At 38.2% G+C, this 18,808-nt stretch overlaps 1 protein-coding gene across 12 annotated transcripts in view; it reads right to left on the bottom strand.

Moving 5' to 3' along the window:
* The window catches only part of GOLGB1 (golgin B1), an 85,561-nt gene that overhangs the window by 61,769 nt on the left and 4,984 nt on the right, over positions 1-18,808 (bottom strand). For 3 of the 12 annotated variants that reach the window (XM_084871444.1, XM_084871449.1, XM_084871453.1), the window contains exons 2-8: positions 15,004-15,098; positions 13,611-13,763; positions 13,291-13,443; positions 9,276-9,428; positions 8,956-9,108; positions 6,101-6,253; positions 5,781-5,933 (exon numbers count right to left, since the gene is read on the bottom strand). In XM_084871444.1, the coding sequence (XP_084727570.1) occupies positions 5,781-5,933; positions 6,101-6,253; positions 8,956-9,108; positions 9,276-9,428; positions 13,291-13,443; positions 13,611-13,763; positions 15,004-15,096 (1,011 nt within the window). In that variant the 5' untranslated portion in view covers positions 15,097-15,098. The remainder of the gene's footprint in view (positions 1-5,780; positions 5,934-6,100; positions 6,254-8,955; positions 9,109-9,275; positions 9,429-13,290; positions 13,444-13,610; positions 13,764-15,003; positions 15,099-18,808) is intronic. The other 9 variants (XM_084871450.1, XM_084871454.1, XM_084871445.1 and 6 more) reach the window with 7 other exon arrangements.

The raw sequence follows: 18,808 nt of genomic DNA, 5'->3' as shown, positions 1-18,808 counted from the left end.
CCAAATAAACAAAATCAGAAACGAAAGAGGTGAAATAACAACAGACCCCACCGAAATACAAAGGATTGTTACAAAATACTACGAACAACTCTATTCCAACAAACTGAACAACCTGGAGGAAAGGGACATATTCCTAGGAAAATACAAACTTCCAAAACTCAATCAGGAAGAATCTAAAAATCTCAATAGAGCAGTGACTTGGGAAGAAATTGAAACAGTCATCAAAAAGCTTCCAGCAAACAAAAGCCCAGGGCCAGATGGCTTCACAGGAGAGTTTTACCAAACATTCAAGGAAGAACTAAAACCTATCCTCCTCAGACTATTCCAAAAAATTCAAGAGGAAGGAACACTTCCAAACTCCTATGAAGCCAGCATCACCCTAATACTAAAACCAGATAAAGACAACTCAATGAAAGAGAATTATAGGCCAAAATCCTCAACAAAATTCTAGCAAATCGGCTCCAGCAGAGCATCACAAAGATCATACACCATGACCAAGTAGGATTTATTCCAGGAATGCAAGGTTGGTACAATATCCGCAAATCAATAAACGTGATACATCACATAAACAAGTTGAAAGATAAAAATCATATAGTCATATCAATTGATGCAGAAAAAAGCATTTGATAAAATCCAGCACCCTTTCCTGATAAAAACTCTCAACAAGGTGGGAGTACAAGGATCATACCTCAACATAATAAAGGTATATATGATAAACCCACAGCCAACATCATACTCAATGGGCAAAAACTAAAACCATTCCCTCTAAGAACAGGAACAAGACAGGGATGCCCACTATCGCCACTCCTCTTTGACATAGTACTGGAAGTACTAGCCATTGCAATTAGACAAGAGGAGGAAATAAAAGGCATCCAAATTGGAAAAGAAGAAATAAAGTTATCCTTATTTGCAGACGACATGATATTGTATATAAAAAACCCAAAAGACTCCATTAAAAAACTAAATGGCTTAATAAATGAATTTGGCAATGTAGCAGGATACAAAATTAACGCCAAGAAATCTATGGCATTTCTATACACCAACAGCGAATTTATAGAAACAGAGACTAAAAAAGCAATTCCATTTACCATCGCACCAAAAAAATTAAGATACCTAGGAATAAACTTAACTAAAGAAGTAAAGGACCTATACGCAGAAAACTACATAACACTGAAAAAAGAGATAGAGGAAGATGTAAACAGATGGAAGAACATACCATGTTCATGGATTGGTAGAATCAACATCATCAAAATGTCCATACTTCCTAAAGCAATCTATAGGTTCAATGCACTCCCCATTAAAATACCAACGGCATATTTCACTGACCTAGAAAGAACTCTCCAAAAGTTCATTTGGAACAATAAAAGTCCCCAAATAGCCACAGCAATCCTGAGAAAGAAGAGTAAAGTAGGAGGGATCTCAATACCAGACTTCAAACTGTATTACAAAGCCACTGTTCTCAAAACAGCCTGGTACTGGCACAAAAACAGACATATAGATCAATGGAATCGAATCGAGAACCCAGATATCAACCCAAATCACTATGCTCAATTAATATTTGACAAAGGAAGCACGAATATACAATGGAGTCAAGACAGTCTCTTCAATGAATGGTGTTGGGAAAATTGGACAGATACATGCAAAAGAATGAAACTAGATCACCAACTTACACCATACACAAAAATAAACTCAAAATGGATACAGGACTTAAACATCAGACGGGAAACCATAAAAATACTAGAAGCATTCACAGGCAACAAAATCTCAGACATATGCCAAGAGAACTTCTTCACTGATACTGCCCCTAGGGCAATGGAAGCTAAAGAGAAAATAAACAAATGGGACTACATCAAAATAAAAAGCTTTTTTACAGCAAAAGAAACCATTAACAAAACAACAAGAAAGCCCACTGTGTGGGAGAACATATTTGCAAATGTTACCACTGATAAAGGTTTAATCTCCAACATCTACAAACAGCTTATACAACTAAATAAAAGAAGATGAATGATCCAATTAAAAAATGGGCAATGGACCTAAATAGAATATTTTCAAAAGAAGACAGAAGGAAGGCCAAGAGGCACATGAAAACATGCTCAAAGTCACTAATTATCCGAGAAAGGCAAATCAAAACAACAATGCGGTACTATCTCACACCTGTCAGAATGGCCAACATCAACAAATCAACAAACGACAAGTGTTGGCGAGGTTGTGGAGAAAAAGGAACCCTCGTGCACTGCTGGTGGGAATGCAGACTGGTGCAACCACTGTGGAGAACAGTGTGGAGTTTCCTCAAAAAACTGAAAATGGAACTCCCATTTGACCCAGTAATCCCACTCCTAGGAATATATCCCAAGAAACTAGAAACACCAATCAGAAAGGATATATGCACCCCTATGTTCATAGCAGCACAATCTACAATAGCTAGAATCTGGAAACAGCCTAGGTGCCAGTCAGCAGATGATTGGATCCAAAAACTGTGGTATATCTACACAAAGGAATACTATGCTGCCATAAAAAAGAAGGAATTCTCATCATTTGCAGCAACCTGGATAGAACTAGAGAACATCATGCTGAGTGAAATAAGCCAGACAATGAAAGAGAAATACCACATGGCCTCACTCATTTATGGATATTAAAAAACATTATAAACTGACAAACCAAAAGATAGATATAAACACAGTAAAGCAACAAGCAGACTGTAAAATTACAGTGGGGAGATCTGGAGGAGATAAGAGATCAACCGAAGGACTTGTATACATGCATATAAGTACAACCAATGGACACAAAACTCTGAGGAGGGAGAGTATGTATGGGAGGGGGGGCCAATGTTAAAATATGTACACAGATAATAATAATAATAATAAAAAAGAATTTACTCATTTATTCAATGACAATCATGTCTTCATCTTTTGGAACATTATCATAACGATCCAATTCCTAAATTTCCTGGTGAATTTCTTGTGACTACATTTCTTTCAGAATCAGTGGACCAAATCTCTCATGTTTAGCCTAGGGGGGCCTTATTTTCAGGGGATGCCTTATATTTCACTCAGAAGGAAACCTGTAAGTAGGTCTTATTTTCGGAGGATGTCTTATTTTCGGGGAAACACGGTAGATCCATCCTCACTCTGGGTAAGAAATAAAAGCAGCCATCTGAAAATGAGGACAGCAACCAAAAACCTACTGGAAGGATGTTAACAGGGAAAATGGCACCCAGTTTCCCGTGTTTATGGTTTTTAGTCTGAGGGTGACTCAACAGAAAACTCAGTCTCCCTTCCTTAAAGATCAGAGGCCAAAACTCCTAAGGGGCAAAATCATAAAAGAACCAGTGACAGGAAATAAAAATCTTTCAATAGTCTATGTTTCCTGACCAAAAGCTCCTAAAACTTAACCAGATTATGCCTCGCTACTGATTCCACACCCCCGCCCCAAAATGTACCTAGTCTCCTTATTGGAGTTACAAAGAATATTTTTTTTTAAATATATTTTACTGATTCTTTCCAGAGAGGAAGGGAGAGGGATAGAGAGTTAGAAACATCAATCAGCTCCTTCCTGAACACCCCCCACTGGGGACGTGTCCGCAACCAAGGTACATGCCCTTGACCAGAATCGAACCTGGGACCCTTCAGTCTGCAGGCCGGCGCTCTATCCACTGAGCCAAACTGGTTTCGGCAACACAGAATAATTTTATACTTTCTTTCACATAATAGTTGTTCAAGCATCTGAAGATTACTATCACTTCTTCAACTACTTTCCACAGAATATCTAGCTCTTTAATAGATATACAACAACTAAATGGGCTGCTGGAACTTAGAAATCATTTAATCCAGCTTTTTTTTTTTTAACAGAGGAAGTAACTGATGCTGTAAAATGTTGATTTGCTTAAGGTCTCAGAACTTTTAAAAAAAAAAGGCAGATTGTAAAATGGATAATTTTTCAGTCTCCTAAAATGGATAATTTAAAAATCTAACAACATAGCAAAGGAAAGTTATAAGAAACAAAGCCACATGGGCAAAGTTGCCACAACTGTAGCTAGGGGAAGAAAGAATTAACAGGAGAAAAACCAAGAAGAAAGAAAAGAAGAATCGAGTTGAATTATATGAGAAGACAATAGCTTCTAAAACAAGCTTTTGAGAAGTTCAATAAGGCAATCAATGAAGGAGAAGTAATGTCTTCTGAGCATTAGACCCAAAAAGAAAGCCTAACTAGGAAGCTAACTATTATCCCAAGGTTTGTGCCTAGAGAATAAATTAAATTTCCCAAGAACTAAAAATATTAAAAATAAGATCAGTATTGGGTCAAAGCATGAGACAGGGTGAAATTAAGAAAATCAAAGACTTGTTATGCAGAGTGAAGTGTAGGCCAACTGCGATATATTAGCACATGTGATATATTAGCCTCCATATATTCTATACCAAACTCAGAAAGGTAACAAAGATGAGTTTTTAAACAATGTTTTATTCCTCAAAAGGCACTACTTTCCTTATGCTTCTATCTCTAATCTCAAACTGTATTACTGGTTGTGGCTATCACTCTAGAGAACATGCCTTATAGGGAGGCCAAGGCAAACTAACTGAGCCTACAATGCATGAAACTTTAACCCTTATATGGCCATATAAGGAATAAAATACTAGACGACTGGTGCATGAAATTCGTGCAGAGGGTGTCTCTAAGCCCAGCCTGCACTCTCTCCAATTTGGGACCCTTTGGGGGATGTCTGACTGCTGGTTTAGGCCCGATCCGCAGGACTGCTGGCTCCCAACCGCTTGCCTGCCTACCAGCCTGATCACACCCTAACCACTCCCCTGACAACCTGATCGACACCTAACTGCCCCCTGACAACCTGATTGATGCCTAACTACTCCCTTGCTGGACCAATTGCCCCCAACTGCCCTTTCCTGCTGGCCTGATCGCCCACAACTATCTTCCCCTGGCAGCCATCTTGTGGCAGCCATCTTTGACCACATGGAGGCAGCCATCTTGTGTGAGGGTGTGAGGGTCAATTTGCATATTACCTCTTTATTATATAGGAGGATTCTATATCAAGTTACTAAATTAAAGAATTTCAGATGTAGAAGAAACCTACAGACCATCTAGCTTATCTTTAAACAAATAATGAAACTTCTCCAAAAGCAATGTGTGTCTCCTACCCAAAAACCTCCCTTCAGTATTTACTTCTTCTCATTAGCCTTTTTTTTTTTTTTTTTTTTTTTTTTTTTTGGATTATGAGATTTTTATAAAGTATATATTTTTATTGTTCACAATATTACAAATGTCCCCATTTCTCTCACTTCTGCCCAGCCCCCTACTCCCCACCTTAAGCCTTCACCAAACTATTGTCTATGTCCATGGGCAATACATAAAAATATATACATTTTTTGGTTTTTCTCTTCTTGTCCCCACACCACCCAGATATGTCACTCTATTCCATGCCCCAGGAGTTACTTTGTTGGTCAATTTATTTTGTTCATTAGATTCCACAGATAAGTGAGATCATGTGATATTGGTCTTTGTCTAACTGGCTTATTTCACTTAGCATAATAATAGCCTATTCAATTTTCTGAAAGTCTAAGTCATAACTGGCATTTCATTTCCATGTTTTCTGCTGACCTGTTTTGCACTGTGTGTGACCCATAGCCCAGCTAGATTGCAAGTTCAATAAGGATAGCATTTAGAGCTGTTTTACTTTAGCTTCATAAATATTTGTGACTAGTGAAAATCTGCTATGTTAAGAAAGTTTTATCCACTTAGAAAATATGTGTTATGTCCAATTACCATACCCTAGAGAGTTGCTCCTCTGACTGAGCTCTTGTTGCCAAAGCAATCTCTCCTTGTGCCTTCAATTTTTCTAATTGTCTATTCAAAGAAGTTACTTTGACCTTAGCATGAAGTTTCATTTTTCTTATTCTGTCCTCAGTAGCTTTTCTTTCTTCCTGTCAGAGAACAATGATGACAAATACATAAATGTTTACTCGTCACTTCATCACTCATCTAGACATTACAAAAGTAGGCATATTTTGTTGATGGTGAGAAATAAGAATCAGATTCAGTAATAATCTTTTAGTATATAGTCACCAAGAAAGAGACAAAACAATGGTACCTGCAGAACTTCATCCTTCTGCTTCAGTTCAGTATCTTTCTGTCTTATGATTTCTTTCAGCTCTGCGACCAAGTGCTCTGTGTGAGGCAGGCGTTCCAGAACATCCTCTTGGGCTTTATAATTAAATTCCAAGTCCAATTTTTGTAGTGATTCCTAGTATTTAGACAAAAAGTTGCCAATCCACCAAGGAAAAGGTGTTAGTTTTTAAACATGAGTTCCTTCATTCCAACTTAATCTTATCACAACTCATATTCTTACTTAGGAAATCTTTCCAACTCTAATCCAATAATAATTATTACCACAGCCATTATAATATGTTGAGTATTTTGTAAATGTTAAGCATTTTTCAAACATTATCTCTCTTTTTTAAAAAATATATTTGATTGATTCTTTCCAGAGAGGAAGGGAGAGGGATAGAGAGTTAGAAACATCAATCAGCTGCCTCCTGAACACCCCCGACTGGGGACGTGCCCGAAACCAAGGTACATGCCCTTGACCAGAATCGAACCTGGGACCCTTCAGTCTGCAGACCGGCGCTCTATCAACTGAGCCAAACTGGTTTCGGCAACACAGAATAATTTTATACTTTCTTTCACATAATAGTTGTTCAAGCATCTGAAGATTACTATCACTTCTTCAACGACTTTCCACAGAATATCTAGCTCTTTAATAGATATACAAAAACTAAATGGGCTGCTGGAACTTAGAAATCATTTAATCCAGCCTTTTTTTTTTAACAGAGGAAGTAACTGATGCTGTAAAATGTTGATTTGCTTAAGGTCTCAGAACTTTAAAAAAAGGCAGATTATAAAATGGATAATTTTTCAGTCTCCTAAAATGGATAATTTAAAAATCTAACAACATAGCAAAGGAAAGTTATAAGAAACAAAGCCACATGGGCAAAGTTGCCACAACTGTAGCTAGGGGAAGAAAGAATTAACAGGAGAAAAACCAAGAAGAAAGAAAAGAAGAATCGAGTTGAATTATATGAGAAGACAATAGCTTCTAAAACAAGCTTTTGAGAAGTACAATAAGGCAATCAATGCAGGAGAAGTAATGTCTTCAGAGCATTAGACCCAAAAAGAAAGACTAACTAGGAAGCTAACTATTATCCAAAGGTTTGTGGCTAGAGAATAAATTTCTCAAGAACTAAAAATATTAAAAATAAGATCAGTAGTGGGTCAAAGCATGAGACAAGGTGAAATTAAGAAAATCAAAGACTTATCATGCAGAGTGAAGTGTAGGCCAACTGCGATATATTAGCACATGTGATATATTAGCCTCCATATATTCTATACCAAACTCAGAAAGGTAACAAAGATGAGTTTTTAAACAATGTTTTATTCCTCAAAAGGCACTATTTTCCTTATGCTTCTATCTCTAATCTCAAACTGTATTACTGGTTGTGGCTATCACTCTAGAGAACATGCCTTATAGGGAGGCCAAGGCAAACTAACTGAGCCTACAATGCATGAAACTTTAACCCTTATATGGCCATATAAGGAATAAAATACTAGACGACTGGTGCATGAAATTCGTGCAGAGGGTGTCTCTAAGCCCAGCCTGCACTCTCTCCAATTTGGGACCCTTTGGGGGATGTCTGACTGCTGGTTTAGGCCCGATCCCCATAGACTCAGGACTGCTGGCTCCCAACCGCTTGCCTGCCTACCAGCCTGATCACACCCTAACCACTCCCCTGACAACCTGATCGACACCTAACTGCCCCCTGACAACCTGATTGATGCCTAAATGCTCCCCTGCTGGCCCAATTGCCCCCAACTGCCCTTTCCTGCTGGCCTGATCGCCCACAACTATCTTCCCCTGCCAGCCATCTTGTGGCAGCCATCTTTGACCACATGGAGGCAGCCATCTTGTGTGAGGGTCAATTTGCATATTACCTCTTTATTATATAGGAGGATTCTATATCAAGTTACTAAATTAAAGAATTTCAGATGTAGAAGAAACCTACAGACCATCTAGCTTATCTTTAAATCAATAATGAAACTTCTCCAAAAGCAATGTGTGTCTCCTACCCAAAAACCTCACTTCAGTATTTACTTCTTCTCATTAGCCTTTTTTTTTTTTTGGATTATGAGATTTTTATAAAGTATATATTTTTATTGTTCACAATATTACAAATGTCCCCATTTCTCTCACTTCTGCCCAGCCCCCTACTCCCCACCTTAAGCCTTCACCAAACTATTGTCTATGTCCATGGGCAATACATAAAAATATATACATTTTTTGGTTTTTCTCTTCTTGTCCCCACCCCACCCAGATATGTCACTCTATTCTAGGGGTGTCGAACTCAATCAGAGAAGGGGCCAAAATCTAAAATCCAGCCTAAATCACGGGCCGAATGGTTTACTGAACAGTCATAAACTGACAATGTCATAAACTGACAGCGGAGTGCAGTGATGACAGCGCGGTGCGGGCCACATTGCAAGGCCTGGCGGGCTGGATTTGGCCCGCGGGCCTTGTGTTTGACACATGTGCTCTATTCCATGCCCTAGGAGTTACTTTGTTGGTCAATTTATTTTGTTCATTAGATTCCACAGATAAGTGAGATCATGTGATATTGGTCTTTGTCTAACTGGCTTATTTCACTTAGCATAATAATAGCCTTTTCAATTTTCTGAAAGTCTAAGTCATAACTGGCATTTCATTTCCATGTTTTCTGCTGACCTGTTTTGCACTGTGTGTGACCCATAGCCCAGCTAGATTGCAAGTTCAATAAGGATAGCATTTAGAGCTGTTTTACTTTAGCTTCATAAATATTTGTGACTAGTGAAAATCTGCTATATTAAGAAGGTTTTTTCCACTTAGAAAATATGTGTTATGTCCAATTACCATACCCTAGAGATTTGCTCCTCTGACTGAGCTCTTGTTGCCAAAGCAATCTCTCCTTGTGCCTTCAATTTTTCTAATTGTCTATTCAAAGAAGTTGCTTTGGCCTTAGCATGAAGTTTCAGTTTTTTTATTCTGTCCTCAGTAGCTTTTCTTTCTTCCTGTCAGAGAACAATGATGACAAATACATAAATGTTTACTCGTCACTTCATCACTTATCTAGACATTACAAAAGTAGGCATCTTTTGTTGATGGTGAGAAATAAGAATCAGATTCAGTAATAATCTTTTAGTATATAGTCAGCAAGAAACAGACAAAACAATGGTACCTGCAGAACTTCATCCTTCTGCTTCAGTTCAGTATCTTTCTGTCTTATGATTTCTTTCAGCTCTGTCACCAACTGCTCTGTGTGAGCCAGGCGTTCCAGAACATCCTCTTGGGTTTTATCATTAAATTCCAAGTCCAATTTTTGTGGTGATTCCTATTATTTAGACAAAAAGTTGCCAATCCACCAAGGAAAAGGTGTTAGTTTTTAAACATGAGTTCCTTCATTCCAACTTAATCTTATCACAACTCATATTCTTACTTAGGAAATCTTTCCAACTCTAATCCAATAATAATTATTACCACAGCCATTATAATATGTTGAGTATTTTGTAAATGTTAAGCATTTTTCAAACATTATCTCTCTTTTTTAAAAAATATATTTGATTGATTCTTTCCAGAGAGGAAGGGAGAGGGATAGAGAGTTGAAACATCAATCAGCTGCCTTCTGAACACCCCCCACTGGGGATGTGCCCGCAACCAAGGTACCGTATTTTTCAAACCAAAAGACGCACTTTTTTCCCCCCAGAAGTGGGGGGGGGAAAGTCCCTGCGTCTTATGGTCCAAATATAGCCTACACATATACTTTAAAAAAAAAGTTTTTTTACTTGCCCGGCTCTGTGTGGTCTCTGTGTGCTTGCCCGGCTCTGTGTGCTTGCTGCAGCCACTGTCCATTCCTTCGTGCCCAGAGTGTCTGCCCCGCTCTGTAAACCCCGAATGGTAGAAGAGTTCCCATGTATGGTAGTCAGCCTCCATGCCCTCGCTGCAGCCATATCTCCATGTCAAGCCCATAAATCTTCAATTTTATTCTAATTTATTACTGAAGTCTTTCGTTATTGTGTTTTACAGTACATTTTGTCTTTTGCTGACTGTATTTGTTAATAATGGTTCTAAATGCTGCTGTTTACTTTACAGGGTTGATTACATGTGTTTATGACTGTGATGTTGGGTTTTAATGCACATAAAATATTTTAGGACACTATTTGTTTCAGAATCTTTTTTTCTTCATTTCCCTTCTCTAAAAACTGCTGCGTCTTATGGTCCGGTGCGTCTTATGGTCCGAAAAATACGGTAGTTGAAGAAGTGATAGTAATCTTCAGATGCTTGAACAACTGTTATGTGGAAGAAAGTATAAAATTATTCTGTGTTGCCGAAACCAGTTTGGCTCAGTGGATAGAGCGCCGGTCTGCAGACTGAAGGGTCCCAGGTTCGATTCTGGTCAAGGGCATGTACCGTATTTTTCGGACCATAAGACGCACCAGTTTTTAGAGAAGGGAAATGAAGAAAAAAAGATTCTGAAACAAATAGTGTCCTAAAATATTTTATGTGCATTAAAACCCAACATCACAGTCATAAACACATGTAATCAACCCTGTAAAGTAAACAGCAGCATTTAGAACCATTTAGAACCATTATTAACAAATACAGTCAGCAAAAGACAAAATGTACTGTAAAACACAATAACAAGAGACTTCAGTAATAAATTAGAATAAAGTTGAAGATTTATGGTAAAGGTTCTGCTGAGATCTACAGTACGCCTATCCAGTAGTCAAGCATGGCAACAGAGGGCGGAGAGGAATGATTGGGGGAATAGACGCAGCATTCTTCCGGGCACGGAGTACGGGCCAGCAAGGGGTACAGGCGATGATTACGGTTTGGATTACGCAGTTACCGTACACCGCACCTGGGCTGACATGGAGATATGGCTGCAGCGAGGGCATGGAGGCTGACTACCATACATGGGAACTCCTCTACCACTCGGGGTTTACAGAGCGGGGCAGACACTCTGGGCACGGAGGAATGGACAGTGGCTGCAGCAAGCACACAGAGCCGGGCAAGCACACAGAGACCACACAGAGCCGGGCAAGTAAAAAAACTTTTTTTTTAAAGTATATGTGTAGGCTATATTTGGACCATAAGACGCAGGGACTTTTTCCCCCCACTTCTGGGGGGAAAAAAGTGCGTCTTATGGTCCGAAAAATACGGTACTTTCCACTAATATCTAGCTCTTTAATAGATATACAACAACTAAATGGGCTGCTGGAACTTAGAAATCATTTAATCCAGCCTTTTTTTTTAACAGAGGAAGTAACTGATGCTGTAAAATGTTGATTTGCTAAAGGTCTCAGAACTTTAAAAAAAGGCAGATTGTAAAATGGATAATTTTTCAGTCTCCTAAAATGGATAATTTAAAAATCTAACAACATAGCAAAGGAAAGTTATAAGAAACAAAGCCACATGGGCAAAGTTGCCACAACTGTAGCTAGGGGAAGAAAGAATTAACAGGAGAAAAACCAAGAAGAAAGAAAAGAAGAGTCGAGTTGAATTATATGAGAAGACAACAGCTTCTAAAACAAATTTTTGAGAAGTTCAATAAGGCAATCAATGCAGGAGAAGTAATGTCTTCAGAGCATTAGACCCAAAAAGAAAGACTAACTAGGAAGCTATTATCCCAAGGTTTGTGCCTAGAGAATAAATTAAATTTCCCAAGAACTAAAAATATTAAAACTAAGATCAGTAGTGGGTCAAAGCATGAGACAGGGTGAAATTAAGAAATCAAAGACTTATCATGCAGAGTGAAGTGTAGGCCAACTGCGATATATTAGCACATGTGATATATTAGCCTCCATATATTCTATACCAAACTCAGAAAGGTAACAAAGATGAGTTTTTAAACAATGTTTTATTCCTCAAAAGGCACTACTTTCCTTATGCTTCTATTTCTAATCTCAAACTGTATTATTGGTTGTGGCTATCACTCTAGAGAACATGCCTTATAGGGAGGCCAAGGCAAACTAACTGAGCCTACAATGCATGAAACTTTAACCCTTATATGGCCATATAAGGAATAAAATACTAGACGACTGGTGCATGAAATTCGTGCAGAGGGTGTCTCTAAGCCCAGCCTGCACTCTCTCCAATTTGGGACCCTTTGGGGGATGTCTGACTGCTGGTTTAGGCCCGATCCCCATAGACTCAGGACTGCTGGCTCCCAACCGCTTGCCTGCCTACCAGCCTGATCACACCCTAACCACTCCCCTGACAACCTGATCGACACCTAACTGCCCCCTGACAACCTGATTGATGCCTAAATGCTCCCCTGCTGGCCCAATTGCCCCCAACTGCCCTTTCCTGCTGGCCTGATCGCCCACAACTACCTTCCCCTGCCAGCCATCTTGTGGCAGCCATCTTTGACCACATGGAGGAAGCCATCTTGTGTGAGGGTGTGAGGGTCAATTTGCATATTACCTCTTTATTATATAGGAGGATTCTATATCAAGTTACTAAATTAAAGAATTTCAGATGTAGAAGAAACCTACAGACCATCTAGCTTATCTTTAAATCAATAATGAAACTTCTCCAAAAGCAATGTGTGTCTCCTACCCAAAAACCTCACTTCAGTATTTACTTCTTCTCATTAGCCTTTTTTTTTTTTTTTTTTTTTTTTTTGGATTATGAGATTTTTATAAAGTATATATTTTTATTGTTCACAATATTACAAATGTCCCCACTTCTCTCACTTCTGCCCAGCCCCCTACTCCCCACCTTAAGCCTTCACCATACTCACCATACTATTGTCTATGTCCATGGGCAATACATAAAAATATATACATTTTTTGGTTTTTCTCTTCTTGTCCCCACCCCACCCAGATATGTCACTCTATTCCATGCCCCAGGAGTTACTTTGTTGGTCAATTTATTTTGTTCATTAGATTCCACAGATAAGTGAGATCATGTGATATTGGTCTTTGTCTAACTGGCTTATTTCACTTAGCATAATAATAGCCTTTTCAATTTTCTGAAAGTCTAAGTCACAACTGGCATTTCATTTCCATGTTTTCTGCTGACCTGTTTTGCACTGTGTGTGACCCATAGCCCAGCTAGATTGCAAGTTCAATAAGGATAGCATTTAGAGCTGTTTTACTTTAGCTTCATAAATATTTGTGACTAGTGAAAATCTGCTATATTAAGAAAGTTTTTTCCACTTAGAAAATATGTGTTATGTCCAATTACCATACCTTAGAGAGTTGCTCCTCTGACTGAGATCCTGTTGTCAAAACAATCTCTCCTTGTGCCTTCAATTTTTCTAATTGTCTATTCAAAGAAGTTACTTTGGCCTTAGCATGAAGTTTCAGTTTTTTTATTCTGTCCTCAGTAGCTTTTCTTTCTTCCTGTCAGAGAACAATGATGACAAATACATAAATGTTTACTCGTCACTTCACCACTTATCTAGACATTACAAAAGTAGGCATATTTTGTTGATGGTGAGAAATAAGAATCAGATTCAGTAATAATCTTTTAGTATATGGTCAGCAAGAAAGAGACAAAACAATGGTACCTGCAGAACTTCATCCTTCTGCTTCAGTTCAGTATCTTTCTGTCTTATGATTTCTTTCAGCTCTGCCACCAACTGCTCTGTGTGAGGCAGGCGTTCCAGAACATCCTCTTGGGCTTTATCATTAAATTCCATGTCCAATTCTGGTGGTGATTCCTAGTATTGAGACAAAAAGTTGCCAATCCACCAAGGAAAAGGTGTTAGTTTTTAAACATGAGTTCCTTCATTACAACTTAATCTTATCACAACTCATATTCTTACTTAGGAAATCTTTCCAACTCTAATCCAATAATAATTATTACCACAGCCATTATAATAAGTTGAGTATTTTGTTAAGCATTTTTCAAACATTATCTTTTTTTAAAAATATATTTTATTGATTTTTTTACAGAGAGGAAGGGGATGGAGATATTGATCAGCTGCCTCCTGCACACCCCCTACTGAGGATGTGCCCACAACCCAGGTAAATGCCCTTGACTGGAATCAAACCTGGAACCTTTCAGTCCGCAGGCTGACACTCTATCCACTGAGCCAAACCGGTTTTGGCTACAAACATTATCTCACTTACAATCTTATTATTCTAATTTTACCAAAGAGGTAAATAAAGGAAAGCAAATATCACAAACCATTAAAAGGGGGAGCCCAAAATTTTAAATTGAGAGAGCAGTTGAATAAAATTATCTTAACCACTAGACAATATTTCTTGTCTTTCCAGAAAACTAAAGGACTTCTTTTGTTCTTATGTGGACCTCAGAAAATACAATGCAAACCCTAAGAGACGTAATGGATAAATTAACAATAGTAAATAGTTATTCTCAAACCAAAAAGGTGATCCAATTTTTGTCACTCAAATCTTTCCTATGGAAAAGGAATATATATCCAAATAGGAGTGAAAACAATCTAATGCTAAACAAATCTTGGGGTGGGGGAACAAAAAAGATTTTAAGAATCTCATCCAGGACTTGATTCCTATCTTTGTGGCTCTCAGGCTACAAACTACAGTAGATGGACCACCTATAAAATATCAATATTTTTCTTAATCCTCTCTTCTACCTGGCATAAGGGGGACTGTTAACACTCTTAAATTATTTTCCCCAGAAGAACATGGAACACCTGCCTCATTTGTTTATTTTTTTATTTTTATTTTTTAATATATTTTATTGATTTTGTACAGAGAGGAAGGGAGAGAGATAGAGAGTTAGAAACATCGATGAGAGAGAGTCATCGATCAGCTGCCTCTTGCACACCCCCTACTGGGGACATGCCCGCAACCAAGGCACATGCCCTTGACCGGAATCGAACCCGGGTCCCTTCAGTCCCCAAGCCGAAGCTCTATCCATTGAGCCAAACCGGTCTCAGCTGCCTCATCTGTTTAATTCAGAACAGAGCTACTTACAGGATCTAATGAAGCCCTCATATTTGGATTATTGTCATTTCTTGATAATTCATGTAAAACAATATTTGCCAATCCTGACAAACGACTCAACATTTCTATAGGAAAAGAAAACATAAGAATCAATAAAACATAAAATATAGTCTTTTCCTTTATTGGTAACCATATCATCTCTAAGTGAAATAAAAAAAAATCTGTGTAGGTGATATATATTAGAAATAGACTGCAGCATGATGGTATCATTTAAGAAGGCACCCATACACCAAAAGGTTGTGGGTTTGATTTCTAATGGGCACATACTTAGGCTGCAGGTTTGATCACCAATCAGGGTGCATACAGGAGTCAACTAATTGATGCTTCTCTCTGACACTGATTTTTTCCACCCCTTCTCTCTCTCTCTTCCTCTCTTTAAAAATATTTAATCAATAAAAACATATCCTTTGGTGATGATTTAAAAAATAAATTAAAAAGGCATTTGAGTATTTATAGTGTAGTCACTCACCTTTCTTTTCAATGACAATTGCAGAGAGTTTAATACCATCACTAATATTTTTTAAATAAAACAGAAATACGTAATTGTTTAGTGGAAAATAATGTACCTTACAGATTATCATCAATGACATTTCTTTCATCTGAACTTAACTTACAAACATGAACTTCTAACAATTCCTGCCCCTTCCACACTATTGTTCTCTCCTATTCTGCCAAATAAACACTATAATGATTCGGCAAATTTTTTATTTATTAAAAATATATTTTTTTTTATTTCAGAGAGGAAGTGAGAAGGAGCGAGAGATAGAAACATCAATTATGAGAGAGAGAATCAACCATCAGCTACCTCCTGAATGCCTTCTGGAGATCGAGCCGCAAGCTGGACCTTGTGCCCTGGTGTGGAATCGAACTGTGACCCTGTGACCTCCTGGTTCAACCACTGAGCCACAACGCCTGGCAAATATTTTCTTATGTGCCCATGAACCCCATTCTTTCAGGAAGTTTTCCAGATAAACAATGTGGTTTTGCTTAAATTTAAATGTAATCCTTGTAAAAAATGTATAGCATTAGCCCAGTGGTGCCCTATCAAGAGGCAGCAGTCAGGCCCAAGGTGTCCTTCAGTGCCAGCACTGGGAGGAGGCAGTGACATTGCCCACTAAGGCAGGATTGGCAGCAGTGATGACGTACATGAGAGTTGGGGCCTGGTCCGAAGTGCTCTTCACCCACAGAAACGAGCCACCAGACTGCCACAGTTACCACTGTGACCTCCAAATGCACACCCTCTAGAGGGTGCCCGCCATGACAATCACCACAGTGTCCCACAATGACTTGGCCAGTCTTTCTGAGTGTCTGGTCTGCTTTGACTATAGGTTACCACCCATTCTTGAGTGTCTCAGTGGCCATCTTGTCTATAGAAACTGTCACCCAAAGCTCATACGTTGTCCAGCCTGCTGGCCTATTGGGATCCATTTGTAATTTGGCTATGGAGAAGTGGCCCATTCGGTACTTTTCCCTTGTGAATATGCCTCCTCTAGATGTGAAATAACTTCTACACACAGATAAAGCAGACCACAAAGAACTCTGAGTGCCCCAAAGCTTCCTGTTAGTGATCAGGCCCTTTGGATGCTGTCATGCCTCATCTGATGCATCAACACAAGTACATTACAACCCTGCAAGGAGAAGATAGAGTGTTTCTTGCTACAAACATCAACCTTCCAGGTGCTGTGGCCTGGGTAATGATGTAGTCCTGTTTCGGTTGTCACTTCATGTTAGTCTTGAAGAAACAGTAGTATGATGGGCACCAGCAGTTCTTTGCAATTATACAACTGACAGGAACATGCAAGCAAGCTGAAAATTTTGCTATGACGAGTTAAATGGTCATTGGCAGAATTGATTTGGCAAGCCACTCCTCAATCTATATATAAGGGAAATGCAAGAGCTATTAGTAATAGTGACTGTCTAATCTTTGACACTGGCATTGCAGTTTTTTTTTTTTGCAGAAAGTGGTAATTTAGGCATCAATGTAACTATTTCCAAGTGTTAAAATGGCTCTCAAACACTTTTTGCACAGTGTTTAATTCAATTTCACAGAGAGGAGGCACCCTTTTGCCTGCCAATCTGAAACTTTTGTTTAAGTGGAAGGTAGTGACACAAAGGTAAATGAAGAGACAAGGCTGTTACATACAGGAAACAGTCACATGTACTAATATATTTAAAAATAAGTCAACAGTAAACCACTGAGCATTATAAATAATTCTGAATTTGTGTTTGTTATAGATTAAGCATACTATTGAAAAATACTGGGGTCTTGTTGTTTTGTTTCTGTGTGAGTATGCATGCATGTGTGCGTGTGTGGAAGGGCATGAGGTGATTTTTCCTTTAACAACTAAAAAGCCAATAAAAAAATTTTTTAAAACTGGTTGTAAATATTCAATATATAGTTTCTTGTAGAACTAAGACTGGGATGGAGAGAGCATACTACTTAATGATTATATGCTCTGATAATATATAGGACCACCATGGAAAGAATGTAAATAGCATATGCAAAACAAACAAACAAAAAAAAAAACAAAAAACAACCACCTTTTAAAATAGTTTTCAATAACTAAAATTGGTGGTGATTGTATCAGTGTTGTTATCCCTAGACTATTGTATGCATCATGTGAAATTAAAGCAAATGAGTAATTATGGGCATAGTAATATCTATTTTCAGTAAAAGGGAGTAACAAGTATAAGAGAAGAAATTAAGAATCCAAAAATAAAAACTGAACTTGAATTTGAATTGAACGTATCGGTATGTACCTACAAGGTATTTTACTTTAACAGATATATTATCCTAGCTCTAAAAAGACTTAAAAAACAATGACAAACTGAGAAACAATGAGCATCTCTAGTGCCTAGATAGGCTCTTGAAATACTATTTTCCATTAAAAAAAATTTTTTTTAAAGCAGAGGGCTTCTTAGAGAAATGACTGGTTCCACTTCGGAAGTAGGAAACATACAATATGAACCAGAAATATCTTGTCATATGAAATAACAAGGAAGCTACTAAAGATTTCTATAGTCGTGTCAAAATGACACAGGAGTCAAACTGAGGAAGTTCCCATAGACCAAGGGAACAATTAGAATTTCTGATAAGAATATGAATTGTAACACATTAAACCATACCAAAAATATTTACAGCCACAAGTTCATAATAATAATAAATGGGTCATCATCTGAACTGATTAGGTAAGTGCAAGAATTTATCTTGCATTTCCTATTTAAACTGTGCCATTCAGGAAGCAAATAGATGATGTAGGAGATGAGGGGGCACATTGCTTCATAAAATTATTCCAGCTAATAAATGAAAATAAAATGGTAGATTCAAAATTTCTAGTCTAATATTTTACAACTCCTAATGAATACATGCATCTAGACTTAGACCATTGACAGCTAATAACAACAAAAGAGCAAAAAGCAGACATTTTGACCTCCCGATGAAAGACTATATTACCATTTATAGTCTTGCCAAAGAATCCCAATGTCAGTCTGGGGAAGCCACCGGATTGCCTGCCAATTTGCAGAAAATACAGAGGACAGAGGAATACGCTGAACTGCTCCCATAAAAGTACAATTCCCAGAGTTTGGGAAACACTACAGGTTAAAAGGCCTCAGTTCTTCAACAGGAATTGCGTATTTCAAAGTCCCTCAGCTTAATCATTATTATATAAAGCTAGAGGCCCGGTGCATGAAATTTGTGCACAGATGGCCTGGGGGTTGTCCCTCAGTCCAGGCTGCAAGCTCTCCAATCTGGGACCCCTCGAGGAATGTCTGC

This window comes from Pipistrellus hanaki, assembly GCF_964339955.1.
Source record: "Pipistrellus hanaki genome assembly, chromosome: 2".
Lineage (NCBI taxonomy): Eukaryota > Metazoa > Chordata > Mammalia > Chiroptera > Vespertilionidae > Pipistrellus > Pipistrellus hanaki.
Note: the sequence above shows the minus strand (reverse complement) of the source record. Positions and strands in the feature narration are given on the sequence as shown.